General features: G+C 40.2%; 1 protein-coding gene and 1 long non-coding RNA gene across 2 annotated transcripts in view; one reads left to right on the forward strand and one right to left on the reverse strand.

The window, feature by feature from the left end:
- LOC111579473 (uncharacterized) overlaps positions 1-18,556 on the reverse strand; it is a 31,458-nt gene that overhangs the window by 12,450 nt on the left and 452 nt on the right. The window contains exons 2-7 of the long non-coding RNA XR_008600697.1: positions 16,822-16,926; positions 14,621-14,721; positions 13,276-13,507; positions 12,798-12,961; positions 10,231-10,380; positions 1,220-1,329 (exon numbers count right to left, since the gene is read on the reverse strand). This is a non-coding gene — a long non-coding RNA (uncharacterized LOC111579473). The remainder of the gene's footprint in view (positions 1-1,219; positions 1,330-10,230; positions 10,381-12,797; positions 12,962-13,275; positions 13,508-14,620; positions 14,722-16,821; positions 16,927-18,556) is intronic.
- On the forward strand, positions 2,177-17,892 carry LOC111579471 (vascular endothelial growth factor C-like). The gene is made up of 8 exons (XM_023286765.3): positions 2,177-3,110; positions 9,064-9,316; positions 9,626-9,816; positions 10,252-10,382; positions 10,462-10,565; positions 12,829-12,963; positions 13,312-13,513; positions 16,376-17,892. The coding sequence occupies exons 1-8, from the start codon at positions 3,009-3,011 to the stop codon at positions 16,485-16,487; spliced, it is 1,230 nt and encodes a 409-aa protein (XP_023142533.1). The 5' UTR covers positions 2,177-3,008; the 3' UTR covers positions 16,488-17,892.

Raw genomic sequence — 18,556 nt, forward strand, 5'->3', positions numbered from 1 at the left:
GCGTAGAGCTTAGAAGATTTAAAGATGATTTAAAGTTGAGGTGGTTTTACAATTTAGAAACCGTGCAGAAAAAAAATCTTAAATTTTAAGCTGACACATTAAATTCAACCCAAGTGATGAATTTTAATTATTTAAAGCTAAAACATTCCTATAACTTGGTTTATGAAACCTAATAGGCTCATATTAGCACAGCTAATCTGGTCCGAAGAAGGTTCTGTTCAGAGTTTGCGATTTAAATCGGCTGTGCAAAGCATCTCCCTTTCACCAGTTGTTTTCCTGATGATATTTTCTGTGAGCGATTCATATTCACAGTTGAGGGAAAAAGTTACATCTGCAAACCTGTTGACCTATACGTTATTAATGCCTCCGAATGAAGCTGAGCAGTTACAGTAGCATGTCATGTTGACATACATTCAGTTGCTGATGTAGAAAATGCATTAAAATGCTGTTACTCTTGGACCTAGACTCTTTCAGATTGCTCACTTTTAAGTTTTCCCACATTTTTTATATTATTAGCTTGAAAAAAAATGTTCTGTTGTAGATTTTTCAACATTGTATAGAGAGATTTTTTGAAATGGGAGCTCATATTAACTGCTCTTTCATTGTTTTCAGGCATCTCAAGGTTTTGTGCTTCTCCAGTAGAAGTGGAAGAAGAACATGTAGGCCTTATAGTGAGGACTGATGCACACTTAATGAAATAGAAAGAAAATTTTATCTATATATGTTATTCATTCTTCACTTTTTCATAGATTTTTGCTCTATGTGGTTAGTTGTCAGCCTTTGTGGAAGAAGGTTAAACTCCCCTAGATGACAGCTAATCCTCTTCTCTTACACATATACTAAAGTAAACACTATTTTATACATATTCAGAGTTCATTTTCAAAGCAGCAGGTGAACCAGTTATTGCTATTTATGTTTTTAAAACATTAAAACCAGCAGAGATCTTCACTGGAGCCGCAGAATCACTCCTGCATTACTTATTGATGAACTCCCCTATCTTTCATCTCTAATTCTCTGCTGCGAGCTCAGATGATGAAATGGAGAAAGCAATGACTGGAATGCGGAATTTGGTTGAGCGGATTTCAACATAAAGCGTACTACAAGCAGACACTTGCCACCGTGTTCATGCGTGTGTGTGTGTATGTGTGTGTCTTTAATCCTTGAAAAAGGCTGGCCCAAAAATCGGATGTTTTCTCATTCGAGTGTTTCCCAGACACACCTCTTTCTCCCTCCTCGTTGGCCCTCTCGTCTCTCTTCGGCTTCTTCTTTTCCCGCCTGTCAGTCCAGTTCCCCATAATTTATTTTACAGTTGTCGGTAAGTGCTTTGCCCTGGGAGAGAGGAAAAAAAAAAATCATAATTTAGACAAAGATGTAAGCTTCTTCTGCTGCTGCTTCCCCTCCTCCTCCTGCTCGTCTTTGACACACAGACACACATGCCCACAGCCTTGGGGCAGTATAGTTAAGGAGGTATGCAAAGTTAGTCTCTTTTAGGACCTCAAATGGACAAAGCAGAGGGAGGAAGAAGAGAAAAAGCAAAAGAAGAGGGGGGTGGAAAAAGAGAAAGCTTCTGATGAAATGTGAGGGGGGAAAAAAGGCAGAAAAGGTTGCGAGTAGCAGGTGTGACAGCAGTTTTGTGGCTTCATTTCTATCTATCACACACCAAGACAATGAAATATGGAGGTGAGGAGGAATTGGAGGCAGCTGACGTGAAGCAGAAGCAGCAGAGAGAGACGGCAAAGGTATTAACAGCTCATAAAAAGGCACTTAGAGCTGCAGTTCAGCAACTCACATTCATCACCGGTGGATCAACGGCAGCTGCTCCCAGTATGAGAAATGACAGCGATAACACAAGTGTGAGAAAGGGAGGCACGATAATGGACAGATCAACCTGTTTTATTAAAGGGAGAATCTTAGTTATAAAAACCACAGGAAAAAAAAGCCTCTCCAGGGAATTGAAATCATGTAAAAAGAGGATGATGGTGTGCGTTAAGAGAAAGTATGCCAAGGCGCTGCTTGCTTCTGCAGACACTGCATAGCCTGCAATTTCCGAGGGAGAAAGAGGGAAAAAAAAAGGAGTGAGCCAGTATAATCAGCTGTATTGCACGAATCATCCGTCTCAGATCGTTCACTCCGCCCACAAGATACAAGCCTGCCATTCTTGTATTTTTTTTCCTCATTCACTCCAGCAGGACGTCTCAGAGCAGGACGCACTCTGTTAGGACAAGAACTTAACACCAAAATCTGGACCTTTACAAACTCCATTTGGGAGCTGGGTTTCAAATGAGCCCCTTCTGCTTTTTGTCTTCTCTTTGATGCTTTTCTAAGGCAGCTTGACAGAAAAGTTGTGACAGATTTAGAAAGCAGCAAAAAAGGAGTCCAGAAAGAGCTTTGCCCTGAAGGTTTCAGAGGAAGAAACAGGAGGCAGATAAGGAGGCAGCAATAATCTGAGGGAGTGAAGAGCACAGCTGTTATGTGAAGAGAAGGAAAAATACTGATAAAGAAAGCCAGGAGGTGCACAAGTGTGAAGGGCAAAGAGAGGAGACTGACGAGAACAAACCAAGGCTGGAGAGAAGATAAATATAATAGAAAGACAGACCCTGAGGAATAATTCGAGGCTGAGAAGGACACAAAGTGAAGACAAAACTTAAACAGAGGCGGTTTAAAGACACCTGATGCCAAAATTAGCAGCAAGAATGGAAGCGAGGCAAGACCAGAGGAGAGGCTTCCTCTGAACACACGAGGAGCTGAGCTTGGCCCGAGGAAGAGGAGAGGATTTCCTCATCATGATTTATTCAGCTGATTTCCCAAATTCCAACAACCTTCGCCGGAAGAGCAACTTCGTCCCAGGATAGAATGAAGACAGGAGCCAAGAGATACCTGACGAATCTGTGAGACCTTCCTCTTCACCTTGGACTTCCTCCACCTTCCTCTCCATCCTCCTCCTCCGTCTTAAATCCACTCCTCCTCTGTCCTGAGATCTCCTCTCCTCCCCTCTCCATCTCCTCACTATGTGGATACCAGCTGTGCTCCTATGGATGCTTAATATCAGCAGTTTGTGCTCAGGACAAGACTATACAGACTATTACCAAACCGGAGACATGGGCACACAGGTAAGACCTCAGGCACAACATACACTAACCTGAACCTCTCACATCCGCAGCTCATAATCAGTTTCATGTGGGTGACAAATTAAAAGAAAAGGCTGAATGAATGAGTGAAGACGAATGTAAATCCTGTTCAAGGGACAGAAAATTCTCTGATTTCATCATCAAAACACTAAATGAGGAAATACCTTTTTGCAAAAATGCTCCCACAAAGCAGCCATCTTATTTGATGATGTGGTGTTCTGGATGGTCACGTTGAAGCTACACGGCATGGCCTTATAAATAAAAACTCAGGTAAGCTGATGCCAGCAGGTGAGCTCATGGTCATCTGACTTTTGCAAATGCCTCAGGCTGGTGTGTGTTACAGTGGCCTTAAATGATGATTGCATTGTGGCAAATGGATTACAGTGGTTTAAGGGTGGTGGCAGCAGAACGAGCTAACACAGAATTTGATGTTTTTTCTTCCAATACCAATTATTAGAAGTCAATATTATGTAACCAATACCACATACTGGCAACCAGATTTTCACCAAGGGAAGAGAAGTTTGGCTAAAGCGTGGAACAATTATTCTTAAGTTTCACTCTATTGTTTCGGTTCAGGCAGGAAAAATATCACTCCTTGGTTGACAACTTCACAAAGATAAGCAAGTCAGAAGCTTGGTTCAGTTTAGACACCAATACTACTTGGTTAGGGTCATGAAAAATACCACAGTTTGGGTTTAAATCCAAGCCCTTCACAACATTTTTGAAGTTTCACCTTCATTTTGAGTTACCAGGCTGCTGAGTCCTATCCTATTCAATAGTTGGCAGAAAAGAAGCAACAGTAAAACAATAAAACAAATAGCAAAGATGCGCTGATTAGAAATATATTTGACATACATCACTAACAAACATGATGTAACAAAAATACATTGGCAGTTTAGTAAAAGTGTAAATTTCTTCTGTATTGATGTTTAACATGTTTAATCAAGAGACCTTTGAACATTTATCCCCCAGTGTTGATTTGCTATGACTCATGACTCAATTGCAAAATGCCAGATGTAATGATTGGCTAACAATAATATCACTATTTTTTTTAAGAGAAAATTACCTCCTAATATTTCAGCCATTAATGGACTTTGTTTCTTTGTCTTTCTGCCTATACGGTCTTTGTAGCTGTGTTCAGTGATAAATAAGCAGAGCTCGAATACTAAAACACATCCAAAAAAAACACAGCTACACTTGCAAAAATTATGTGAGTAAATCAGCAATTGCGTTAAAACTACGTTAGAAATAACAATACAGACTATCTGAAAACTGCTGATTATCAGATCTAATAACTGGTAATGCTGGTTATTAGAACAATAGATAATACTTTCTATTTCAAAAGGACAAACAAGCTCTTCTGTGATGTAAGATACTGATTTTCAAGATAATCTACTATTCAACCAAATTCCTGAGTATTTGTGATACCAGACTGAATCTTACATATCCATTTGGACTGTGGATGACAGAAAGGACACCACAGCTAAGTGCTTCAGTAAAATACAAATATATTGTGGCCTAAAGCAAATCTTAACCAAGAGGAGGCCTGGTGAAAAGTTGCTGGCAAACAATGTGGTATCATCAGCATAAAAACAGATACTAAAGTGTTCAGTTGGGGGGAAAAAAATGCTATTTAAGGATGAATAAAATATCAGAGGGTCCAGAATTGATCCTTGCACGACATCTGAAGGTTTCAATAGCTTAAAACACCAATTGTAAGCAGTCATCGAAAGGTAAAGCTGTTTATTTTGTGCAATATTGCAATCAACTGTATCAAAAAGGGATGAGGATGATGGACAATATCTGTTACCAGAAAGGCACTTAAAGATCTTGTGCTTACATATAAACAACAAGGTCTTTTCCTTGCATTAAATTTAAGAACGGTAACTTCTTTGTATAATCGATTGCTTTTACATATTGCCCAGCAAGTTTCCCTTTTGTAAAAAGACAGATTGTTTCACAAGTTAAGTTGGACTCAGTTTAAGTTACATCAGTTGCCGTGGTTTCATAAGTCGACCTCACTGGAAATGCGGTTCATGAGACAACCAAAGTTATTTTCAAGTTCTACTAAATTTTGCACATCATTCTCTGGAAGTCACTGCTTACATCAAAAGCTTCCGACTGAAAAAAAAAATACATCTCACGCAGCCTTGAGTCACGGTGCTTGTGCCATTCAGTGGTGGTAAAGTAGCGGTATCAGATTGCATCCAGGAATTTACCTCCTTCCTTGCCAAGCATAGTTTAAATATGCATGTCAGTAGATCTTAAGTAATACACTCTTGGAGTTCAATGAATGACTGACTTAGATTCCTGTATTTTAATGGGACTGGCCTGTTGTCAAATCAAAGAAAATTATGTTTACGTGTCAATATCGTCAGACATAAGATGCTTATAACAGAAAACAGACTGAGTGACAAAAACATGGGTGTGGGTACATACTTGTGTCTACTTGTGCCAGCAGTGTTGGACACACCCCTGACAAATGGTCATTCGTCCATCGTGACCTCACAGTCTCTTGGCAATCACCTCATGTCATGTGATCATATTACAACACACATGAAAAAGGAAGAGAAAGAGGAAATGTGGGAAGATTTTGAAAGAAAAAAACATCTTCTAATGTATAATGGCATGAATATATCTATGTATACAGTGCCAATAAAAAGCATCTCCTTTAATTGCTTTTCAACATTGAAACATGGTCAATTTAATTAGGTTTTGTTTTTCTTTTTTTTCCCCACAGTGTTTTTATTATTCACAAACAGAAAAAGCAAGCATGTAAAAAAATAAATAAATAAATAAGAAAAAAAAAGACAGAACACATCAACAAACAAATGACGAGCTGTTCCACTCACAACAAAGCTGATTTTCAGTCTGAATTAGGCTTTTTTGAGAATACTTTACAATTTCTACAACAGTAATGCCAATTGATTAAAAAAAGATAACATGAAATAACTGATCGTTAAGTATTAACTCCCTTTAAAGTGACTCTAATTCAACACAGGTTCAGTCAGTTGGTGCTAGAAGCCACATAATTAGTCAAATGTAGATCATCTGAGGTCAGTGAATGTGTCTCAGTGATTGTAGTATAAAGACTCCTGGATCTGGAAGGCCCAGCCACTGAATCAGTACTCCTGAATTAAACTACACCACAAAGAACACTCCAAGAAACTCTGTGACAATGTTGTTGAAAAGCATCAGTCAGGACGCAAGAACATTTCCAAGTCTCTGAATATCGCTTGTTAAATCCATCATTAAGAAATGGAAGGAATATGACACATATAAATCCTTAAAAACTGAGAGACAGAGCAAGAAAAAAATGAGTGAGGGAGGATACCAAGACACCTATGACTCCTCTGAAGGTGTTACAAGAAAATGACTAGTGAGGGAGGCCACCAAGACACCAACGACTCTTCTGAAGGAGTTAGAAGAAAGAGACTAGTGAGAGAGGCCACCAAGACACCAATGACTCCTCTGAAGGAGTTAGAAGAAAGAGACTAGTGAGGGAGGCCACCAAGACACCTATGACTCCTCTGAAGGAGTTACAAGCTTCAATGGGAGACAAAGAGAAAGCCACTGATGAAAAAAAAATTAAATGAATTACTATTAAATCTGGACTAGAGTTCACCAAAAGTCATGTGGGAGACTCTGAAGTCAACTGGAAGAAGGTTCTTTGATCTGACGGCATCTGAATTAAGCTTTTAGGCCATTAGACTACACAATACGTTTGGCAGCCAACCAAACACTCCACATCATCACAATCCATACTGTGAAGCACGGTGGTGGCAGCATCATGATGTAAAGCGTGGTGGTGGAAGCATAATGATGTAGGGATGTTTCTCAGCAGCTGGCCCTGAAAGGCTTGTAAAGGTAGAGGGTAAAATGAATGCAGCAAAGTAGAGAAAAATACAGTTCATATAGTTGCTGTTATGGAGGATATTGTGAATGTTTCATATTTGACAGCTGTGAGACACAAACCAAAAGGGGAGGTAAATAATGACAGAAAAATATGTTGATACAGACGAGATGGATGAAGAGAAACCGAGAGGGAAGAGGAGGCCGACAGAAAGGGATACATGGAGAGATTGATAGCAACATGGAGGTCTGGTTTCTGCTTAGGTAATGCCAGCTGTGCCAGTCTGCTCCTTCTCAGCCTGGGAAACTAAACAACCACCCTCATTCCTTCAAGGAGGAATTAATATGTGGCACTCCAACAACAATAACAACTCCTAGCTGACAGCTAATATCCCACAGATGATACAGCAGCTTCTATTAGCCAGTCTGTCAGACAGTTAACCTCATCCTTCGTCTGTTGTATTGCTATGGAGTACAGCAGTCATTTATCACGCTGGCAGAAAAATAATTATGAGGATGACTCACTGCAGGAATGGTTTATAGAGCGGTATCTCCTGTAAACTGAGATTTCCTGTATGGGCCTGGTCCACCACATAACAGTAAAGTGGATGAGCTGACAAATGTTTGAAACATTGAAGCAGCTCACGTACAGGAATGCAGGCAGGTTGTTTGACCCTCTGAACCCTAAAACAAACCAGAAAACTCGAAAGGCATGTTATCTTTAAAGAATTGCCAAAACTACATCATTTATCAGAGCTGGATTTTCCACTTTTCAGCGGTTCTTGAACTGCTCGTCTATGGGGCGCTGTTCTGTCAGGAAACCAAACCTATGCTTCATTTATCAAAAACAACTTATCCTACATGTCTACATTTAAAAATCCCACAAAAATAAAGTGCTTGCTCTAATCAGATTCTGTGAAAACCAAAAGATTCCAAGCTCTCTAGTGCAACTGTGGTCATCAGTCACGATCAACAGTGATGTGAACAAAATTCTGTTATTTTTTGGTAGAACTACAATGAGCTGCAGGCCGTGTTTACACAGAGCAGATGTGACAAGTATGGAAACAAATGACAAATTTAAGTAGTAATATATGTACTTTTTCCAGTATTGGTAACATCTGTGGACACTTGGAAAAATACTGCACAGGTTGATTCCAGGTTTTTTGTTTTTTACATTTTTGAAATAATCTTTTATTTATGATTTAAGGCATTATATCTGTGTCTTAATGCACACAAGACATTTCTGAGTTCTCTCTCCTTCTTCATGGTTGTTCTGTTTCCATAGAGGTGCAGGACTTTAGATTGCAGTGAAAAATCAGCCCACAGTGAGCAGGAGCAAAAAAACATCCAGAAACTGCCTGGAGTTCAGAAGGTTAACTTGTTTTGGAGGCCACCTTATGGCAGACATACAAAAATCGAACCCGTTTGTAAAGTGTGTAAACTGGGTCACGTTACAGCGTCATGCTCAAGGGCACTGCAGCAGCAACAGCAGCAGGGCACATATTCTGAACTTTTATCACTTTGCCTTTAGTGAAGTTTCAAAGCATCGAGCTTGCACAACAGGGAGCAGCACAAAAAAGAGCAATGACACCAAAGCACGAAGAAAACACAGTGTTTGTTGATTCCTCGCGTACTCAAATGCAAAAAAAAGCGTGTGTGGGTGAAGAGAGGACACGCACACTCTCAACAACTAACAGTAGCCAACAGCAACATGTTACAACACATTGGCAGCTGAAGTATTCAATGTTTATCCAGCACAAACCAGCAATGCTGACAGTGTAAATTCTGTAGTAACTGATAGTATTCCTCTAAAAAAACACACCCATCATTTTCAAATCTAACCCTTCAAAATATAAAAAGTGTGTTTTATAACCAAAAACAGCCTTTTGGACTTGAAATCTGTGTCTTATGAGTCAAATAGCGGCTTGTTTGTGTCTTTTAGACTTTTTATTGCCTCCTTAACTCTTACTTTTCCCTGTTTATGATTTCATCTGTACATGCAAAGCTTTGTAGCAACACATAAAATCATATTGCAACATCGGTCACATATGAAGTCACATTTTTTAATTCTGCTTTCTGCCAGGCTCCGGTGCTGTCAGATGATCAGCCCAGTTTGGACACAGTAACAAGTGTGGATCAGCTGCTGCAGCTTCTATACCCTGAATATAGTTTGATTCAGCGCTGCATGAGGAAAAAATCCTGGCACACGTCATCCTCACCCTCTTCCCCGTCTTTTTCCACCTCCTCGGCGAGCCCTTTAGTCCACTCCAACAATGATGATCTGTGGGTCAAGCTGAGGGAGGAGGCTCTTTACAAAGTGGATGGGACTTTGGGAGGTAAACACACAAAATGTAAACAACTGAATCACTTCCAGGTAGATTCAAACAACATTTCATGTCTTTTTAAGTATTTGAAAACACTAGAGCAGAGTGAAGAAAAAATCCAGTGGTGACATAACCAGAGAAACCATGTTTTTATGGGCTTCCAGACGGACTTCATTGTACTGGAGACAGACAAAACTAGGTGGTATTGGAGAGGCTGACGATTTCCTGCTCCCAAACCTCCAACTAATCCATTTGAGAGAAAGGCACTCGTGTTCATACGCCTGCAAACAAAATCCAGTTACTCAATCCTACTGTTTTCAGTCATCCTCGAGGAGATCCAGCGAACTTCGTGCCAGCCCAGAGAGGTCTGTGTCGAGGTCGCCAAAGAATACCCAGAATCCACCAGTCAGTTCTACCTCCCTCGCTGTGTGGCGCTGCATCGCTGCGGTGGATGCTGCACCAACGAGGCCTTTTACTGCACCAACACAAGTCACACGCTTGTCAACAAGACGGTAAGTATTGAGGCAGGACTCTTAGTCATGCAATTTTTAGCACTTGAATTATTTAATAACACTCCACGGCTTGAGTGCGCTCCTTTTTGTGCTCCTGCACCTCAAACTGGCTCAGGAAAGAGGACATAAACTAATCTGCCCAGTTATGCAACTAGCTCATCTGAAGTTCAACCCGCCCTGCTCCTATGGGACACCTTCTGGCTGCTGCTGGACGTCAAGTCAACAGTGTCACGCACAGTTGCACAATCTTGTAACCATGACATCAAGCTCTGCAACACACATCTCAAGCAATGTTGTTATGAGAGCAGCAGCCGCAGCAAAAAAAAAAGAAAAAAAAAGAAAACAAAGAGCAAAAACAACACAGAAAGCCTGTTTTGTTCCACAGCATGCAGTTTTAGCCACACACGCACTCACCTTTATCCTTCTCGCTGCCAGCTGATGGAGCTGTCCCCACCCAGGATGGATCGCTCTGTCGTCATGGTGACTTTCATCAACCACACTTCGTGCGAATGCCTGTCCAAGCGGCCGCTCCACTCCATCATCAGACGAGCAGCAACAGATCACCTGTGAGTGAGAGCGAACAGTGACGCATTTACAAACAGTGAATCGCAATTAGCCGAGCGTTCATAATACTTTGCTGTGTAGGTGTTCGCCTCCTGATCTGCCCTGCGCCTCGGGGTCATTTTGGGATCCAGTGAACTGTGTGTGCGTCTCCACAGACACCATTAACTACTCTGACAGAGAAACAGGTAAGTGCGCTTGAGTCATGTGGGTCAAATTAGTCTGCTTCTGGTATTTAGTCTAGACTGTCAGTCGTTCCCAACCAGGGGGTCAAGACCTTCAAGAGACAAATCCAAAAGGTTTAAATCTTCCTGTGACACCAAATTATGTTTACAAGGCTGCCAACCAGTCGTGCAGAAAACACTAAACTCCCCTTTAACAAATTAAACTTAGCTTTTGCTATTTACAGGATAAAACCTTTTGAGAATGTTCAAATGCATGTGAAGCAACAAATGTAAGACTAGGCCAGGTTGTTAACCCTCTGAGTCCCAAACCCTGCCAGCAGGTTTAAAAAGCATGTTGTTTTTACAAAAACCTCCAGAATCACATCATTTATCAGAGCCAGAACCTGTAAAAACTGTCAGCTAAACATGCTGTGAACATCCAGAAAGGTCATCTCACTGACAGAAATGTGCTTTTACTTCTAAACGTGGACGTTGCCTTTTAACTGGGTCACAGCTCTCAACCAGAATGCAAAGTCACACATTAAAAAAAACTCCACTGAGCAGGTTTTAGCATGTGACCTGGATGCATTTTCCCAAAAAAGAAAAACTCCACCAGCAGAGCCAAATGATGATGGTGGTGCTCGGGCATCACATTAAGTGATGTGAAACAAATTCCTCCTGAGGCGATGTTTCTTCAAATCTAACAGTTAAAAGCGTCTTTGTGGTATTTCACTTGTACAATCATGTAGCGAGCTACAGCACCTACCATCTTCAGCTCATTTTTATCAACAAACAAACATCGCATTGTGTTAAAGCAGACTGGATGACAACAAATACAAAGTCATTTTTCATGCATAGTAGATTTTGGGAATAGTACGGCAAACATCCGGTTGACCTTTCTGAAGGAATCACGCCTAAAATTAATGTTCCCACACCAACTTTTCTCTTCTTCACCACAGCCATGTGACAAGTGCAGCTGACCACCTATGGAGAGAATAAAATGCTTTCCTCTCTGCTACTTTAACCACAGCTGTCGTAGTTGCTTGCCTCAAATTGCATCTGTGAAACAAGGCTTTGCATTTACACATTTGCTGAAGTACAAACCGTGATAATGACTGATATTTAGCCAAATGTAAATCATAAAGATGCTGTGGTTTGGCAGATGTTCATGGCCCTGCTTGTTATCATGCCAGCATTTGGCCACAATTACTTAATTACTTAATTATTTAAGTGGAATATTTGTTGGGTTTTCATATTTCCAGTGGTTCTTAAACTACTCATCAGCGATCTATTCTACATCCCCCTATAGTACAGCTTCTGCTCAACTCAGATTCTGTATAAATCTGAAGATTCCACACTTAACAGTGCAATCGTGAAGCCATTAGTGACTAGGCTATGACCAATAGCAATGTGAAAAAAAAAATCTGGTATCTTTTGGCAGCTGCAAATATTATATTCTCAGAAAAGTCTAGTTAACCCCCTCAACCTAAACCTCTGCCAGCAGGTTTGGAAAGCATATTTTCGTTTTAAAAATCACCAAAACTGCACAATGTATCAGGACCGGAAACTGTAAAAACACAAAGTTTCAGCAGTGCTTGAAGTCATGTGTGGTGGCTCTGTTGCTAAAACTGACCAAATCTGAGACGGTGCTGGCTTCACTGCACAGTTCCTCACCGATTTAAAATGTGTTTTTTATAGTCGGTGGCGCGGTGCTTGACTGATGTGCAAGCTGAGATTAATGCAGTTTAGCAGTGCAGAGTGTGACCCTGGATAGTTTTCTGTAGCAGAGATTTACGGATGTAAACGCCTCACATGCAGATTTTCAGTAAATACCACACTTTATTGATGTTTCCTGAACGCATCATGAAGACTCAATAGACGCTACAGTTTTCTGATGTTCCCTAAATGCCTCACATGCAGGCTACTCTGTAGACAGCTGCACTGTTGGAGCTGATTTGGCCATTTGGGACAAGTGGTGTCGACATCAGACGTTCATGGGGCCGGCTAGCCAAACAGTCCAGAGAACCACAAGTCGCTCCTTTGAATGTCTCTCAGAAACAAACAGAGCCATAACATCCGGCTCCCTTCAAAGAGCTGCAATTCCCATCACTGTTTCAAAAACAATCCACCGCATAGCTTTGGAGATATATCTACAGCATACTGGGTTACCATCTACAAAACGAAACCCCAACTTTGGCAAATAAACTAAATTAACAACAGAAAGACAAAACAAAGCTAGAAAAAGTGGCTAAATACCATTTTTCACTTTCTTCCATGCGTCTTCCAGAGGTGCTCGACTCAGGCCTCCTGGCTCTTTGTGGGCCCAACAGGGTTCTGGAGGACTCGACCTGCGAGTGCGTCTGTCAAAACGGACTCACCGAAGCCAGCTGTGATCCAGGCTGGAAACTGGACCACAACACCTGTAAGGAACATAAGGATTATTGTATATATGCTGTAATATATAGGGAGGAAATATCACAGAATAATCGCATTACAAAGTGCTCAAAAATGAATATTTTGTGAAGCTACATCTGGATTTCTTTTCACCAAGACCAGATTACTGTAAATATTCCAAAGAAAGGACTGTCAATGTGAAAGTAAAACAGTTTGAGAGAACACTTGGGAAGCAGGGTTATGCAAATATCTAACATGTAGGAGCACGACCATGAAATATGTCAGTGCTGAGGGGGTTTTGCAGTGCAATATCTGATAAAGATTGAATTCACAAACTTACATTCCCTCTTTTCCTCTGTGGTTGATCTTCTGCCAGGTGAATGCCAGTGTGAAGGCCCAGCTGACGGGAAGTTTTGCCCTGCTGGCCAGCGGTGGGATGACGAGCTGTGTGGCTGCGTTTGCACTGCAGACTGTCCTGGAAATCAGCCGCTGAACCCCGACACCTGCCAGTGTCAGTGCAGGGAAACTCCAGAGTCATGTCTTCGGCAGGGCAAGAGGTTCAACCGCAACACCTGCAGGTAAGCATACGAAAATCCAGGAATCTGTCTAGTTTGCAAGCCAAAGTGGCCTTGCAATGACAGACTGTCTCCTCTGAGGGTTAAATCATCTCAAGAATCTGCACTGCGGGTCTTTGCCAAATAGATTCTTTTAGAAGCCCCTTTGCCTGAAACCATAAAAGCTAATTATAGACACAGTAATAGACATTTTCTAGTCATTAACAAGAACATTCTGCTACTGTATAGTCTTTATGGCTTAATATTTGCATTTATAGCAGTTGGAATTCAATGTTGACACCAATTCCTGTGGCACCAAAATATGAGGAAATCAGTTCTGTTGATATTTCTAAAAGACAGAAAATATCTACCTTCTATTTTTAAATCACAGCTCTCAGAAATAGTATCTAAGTTTGTCTCCAAGATTACATCTAAACTCTTCATTGGAGCTCCTCTTTTATTATTTTCACTGTTGCGTAAAATTTTAAATCTTATATCTGATGTAGCACAATTTTCCAGATGCACAGCACTTGTCTGTAATAACAACGGTCCCATTGTGCCACAAAAAGATGGCAGCATAACTGCATCAGTCCAGAATACACTCATAAAGAGATTTAAGAGCCCATAAAAAGTATTCACCCTCCTGAATCATGGTCACTATAAAATGGATTCTTTTTACAAGAATTTACAAAGATTCTTTCATGTAAAAGGGAAAACAGATTGCTACAAAATAATGTCAATAAATTTTAAAAAAGTATTTAGTTATCATTGGCATCAAAGAGTCTTCATTTTTGTTCTTCTTGCAAAAAAAAACTAATTAAATTCATAGTGATTCAATGTTGAAAAGCAATGAAATGGGAAAACTTCCAAGAGGAGTGAATGCTCTTTATAAAGACTGTGTTAGTGGCAATGGAGGTGATTTACCATGCACTCTGGGGCCTAAAGAGGATGGCTATGAGGAATATTTACAAGTTGGAAAAGCTCTACTGTTTTGGAGCTGTAGCTACGGTAAAATGGTAACTTTAATTCGGAGAAAAGTACACACAAATTAGTTTTAATGACCATTCAGTGTTAAATTAACTGCTATAGCTCAAGAGCAGCACATCTGTATGCGAGTTCATGATGAGTTACCTTAACCAGTGGTTCAAACTGGGAGGACAGCTCCAGTATATGGTGCCTCAGATGACTGGTGGGCCACTGGGGCGGCGTCACAACTCTTCACCCTGCGAGCTCTGGGATAAGGAAAGACTGAGAAACTCTCGATGGAAATGTCAAACATTCCACACAAGAAAAAGAAAACTTTCTCCCGGCATTTTTCTTTCGGTCACATTTCCATGTGACCTTTTATGGACATGAGGCGTCCTAAACATTTGTGCATGTTTTGCATGCGTGTTGTGGTTCCCACAGCCAGCATGCAAGAGATCAGCCTTCCTCTGACCCCAGAGGTCTGTAGAGAGACGGAAAGGGAGGCTGGTGAGCTGGATGATGGCGAGCAGAGCAGCCATCAGAGCTAGCCGGCGGGCAGCTCGGAGACAGATGGACCGACAGGCACTAAGAAAACACATCGGCAGACATGAGATTTGATATGACTGGGTTATAGCCGTGGCTTTTCATGTGGGAAAGTTCATGGACGTACAAGCATGTGACCTTTCATAGCAGTTTCCTCAACTTTCTCAGCTGAAATAAATAAGACTGAACTTTATTATAGGTGTTGTATGTGCATGATTTTTTTCAACGTAAAAAAAACTCAGTAATATGTAAATATTTTCTTGCAAATTGATTCTTCAAAAGTGTTAACTACATATACATTATGAAAAAACACACACAATCTAAAATTAAAACACATTGCACCTCAAAAACTAGTTCTCAGTAAAGATTAGTTAATAATAGCTGAGTATTTACACCCACCAAGCTAACTGCTAAGTGCAGCTTGTATATACCTAAAATGAACAATGAAATATTCTAAACATATCTGACCAGACATGATTACATCCTGCTTAATAATGGTATACACGGACAGTAAATTATTTAAAGTAACACAGCATAACTCAAATTATGTGAAAATCTGTACAAAAAAACGCGAAATGCTCAAGAAGTGCTGGCTACACTCGGAGAAAATCTTTTAGTTTTTTACTAAATCTGGTTACATCAACTGTTTTGTTTTTGAACTGTTTCTAAATGAGATGTGGAATAAAGTGATTTTGATAAATTTATATGATTTTAAGATTAGATTTGCGTTTAGACAGAATGGCATGTCACAGAGAAGTAGCTCAAGGACTGTAAGAAAGTTGGAAATCCAACAATTCACTATTGTTTTACAGTTTGTGACTCTGATAAATGGTGTAAATTTAAACTTCAATCTAAAACCCACCAGGAGGTTTTGGGTTTCAGAGCCTTAAACACAAACTTAGTATGGATTTATGGATAGCTTTTGCAAACAAAACCATTTTCCCCAACCACAGGGCAGTTATTATTCTTTCTCATCATTCTTTTGTCAGTTTTTTTTAGTTTGATTCAACATCTGGTCACAGGAGGAGGTGGTACATTGAAGACTGTGCACCTACTGTGATTTTTAAACGGGGAGTTCCCAGAATCCTCCCATCTCCGGAAAAATACTTTTTCTCACGCAGAATCTTTTGATGCACACACAAACAAAACTTGGATCAGAGTTTATCCAAAAGGGATGTGCAGATCTGAATAATCAATAGCATGCATGCCAAGAGATAATCTCCCCTGTGTCTTCTTTTTATTTCTGCTCTGTTACTTCGTCTTCCTCCTCTCAACCTCACCCTTCTCAAAAATCTTTTTCTTTCCGTCCTCCTTTTTGTCATCTTTCCCTACACACTCTCTGTGTTCTCTTTTCATCCCCATCCTTCCTGTCTCCAGCTGTTACAGGTTGCCTTGCAGAAAGCCCAGACGGGTTTGCCAGACCGGGTTCTACTACAGCCACCAAGTTTGTCAGTGCATCCCCAACCACATGAGGCCCGAGTGGAATTAAACCAAACGTTGGCAGAGGAGCAGTACTGCAGATGCTGCCATCGCCCTTTGACCTCAACATTTTTAGCCTAAAAACAAAGGAGCAAGGCGGTGAGAGGGCCTCTTGACAAGAGGGCAGGGCTGGAACTACATATTTACACTTGGAGCTTTAGTAACAGCATCTTAGCTGTTCCCAAAATGCCAGGGAAGATGAGAGACAACAAAAACACCAAAAAATGCAGTAAAACCAGTGGAAAGAAGAGGAAATGAGAAGATATTTGACTCTCTGGGACTCTTGTGTGACAGTAGTGGCCTTTTCCTTTTGTTAATATCACACTCCCCCACTGGGACGCTACCTGAAAGCCTGACAGGAAATCTGCATGGACCAGTCATCCGCTGAGCCAACGTTCATCCTGGCAGCAACGTGTTCGAGCAAGAAAACCAACCTGAGAGGCTCGTGCCTGTGTGAAATGGAAAGTGGAATAAGATAATAACAGAGCAGACTAAAAAGAATAAAACAAAAATAAACAAGCTTCAGGCAACTTCATGCTTTGGCAGCCTTGCTAGATATTTGAGAGGCTGAAGGAATGATTTCGCAGAAGTCATGTGATGTGATATTTCCTGCATGTTGCTGAGGCCTTTTATTTCCTCCTTTGAGTTGAGGTGAATCTTTTCCCAACACCTGACTGCATCTCTTGCATCTTCACCAACAGAGACTCAATTTTTATTATTTACGCTGATGATAAAACTGTATTTTTACAAAAAAATCTGGCAGTTTCCCTTAGTTTATCCTTTTTTTCCAGGAAGTTAGAGATTTACTGCCAGACTTTGTTCGATAGCACACTAATTTAAACACTCCCAATAGTTATTACATCTTCCAGTTTCTACTTGCCTCTACTGCAGTGCTGTTCTTTGAAGTTTTCCCTCATACCCGGCTGAATCCAGCCACGACTGACGTTAACATTTGGGTACCATTCTGGGTCTTCCACTAATTTAACTCTACATGCTCTAAGTAATATTATTTGTATATATTTAATTTGTTTCATATTTAAAACAGTGAAAGTTTGAAGATGGAATCATGTGTCATTGTAAAATACCGTATTTAAGTCACTATCACAACTAAATATTGTTTTGGAGCAAAACTATTTACATGTCTTTGTACTCAAGCAGTTTTAATTACTATGGAAAATTATGTTTTTGATTGTCTGTTTTGCCTGAACTGCAAAATATTCATTTTGACGAGTCATTTAGACGCCTTTACAGCGGTCTAAAAAACCACATTAAATGTTAAAATGAAGATTTACTGCAGTGTAGATGATTGTAGTGTTCGTGCTTTCAGGATGTAGAGCAAAACTGAAATTCTCCCATCGTGCTTAAATATTTAAAGTAGTTTTGAAGTGCTGATTAAAAGGCTTGTCAGACTGCTATTGCGTGTCACTTTTTTGGTTATTTTTTGTGGGTGTAATGTCAGTGAAAAACACAAAAGGTATCTACTGGATGCTATTGAGAATATAACACTATAAATTAGCTAACATTAGCCGCCATGTAGTGAACTGAGCAGTGCTGTATTTTATTCATCATGAATCCAATTTTTCACTTGCAACAGTGCAAAATAACTTTGTAAATCTCTCCTACTACTTTAGTTAGGTAGAAGTTTGAGGTAGTTGTACTTTACTACATCATCTCCACTACATTTTAGAAATATTACCTTTTTTTCCTGCCCACTGCATTGATCTGATGACTGAAGTAACTTTACAGCAGATTAAAGCTTTAAAAACTCATCCTGACACAATGCATTATATTAAATCTGATTAACTGTTATATTGTAAAAGAAGCCACCTGACAGTGCCTATGTAAAATGAGTAAAGAGACAGTATTTATACGCTGCTTGCATGTTTGCATTAGTAATAAAAATCCAAAAGTATTAAAAACAAAACAGTGAAAGCACCTATTTTGCAGTGTAAGGAATACTTTTACACTAACAGGTACTTGCTTTTACTTAAGGTGTGGAATGTAGGACTTAATTTTTTTAACAAGCAGTATTTGGAGCAACAACTATGGCGAGTTTAACATTGCTTCTTTAGAGGGTCT

This window comes from Amphiprion ocellaris, chromosome 24 (assembly GCF_022539595.1).
Source record: "Amphiprion ocellaris isolate individual 3 ecotype Okinawa chromosome 24, ASM2253959v1, whole genome shotgun sequence".
NCBI classification, from domain to species: Eukaryota; Metazoa; Chordata; class Actinopteri; family Pomacentridae; genus Amphiprion; species Amphiprion ocellaris.

What these genes read in the sequence shown, in the direction of transcription:
- LOC111579471 (XM_023286765.3), top strand. Translation starts at nt 3,009, where the DNA reads ATGTGGATACCAGCTGTGCTCCTATGGATGCTTAATATCAGCAGTTTG. An exon ending in GAAACTGGACCACAACACCT is followed by an intron (nt 12,964 to 13,311) that starts GTAAGGAACATA and finishes ATCTTCTGCCAG; the next exon opens with GTGAATGCCAGTGTGAAGGC. An exon ending in TTCAACCGCAACACCTGCAG is followed by an intron (nt 13,514 to 16,375) that starts GTAAGCATACGA and finishes TCCTGTCTCCAG; the next exon opens with CTGTTACAGGTTGCCTTGCA.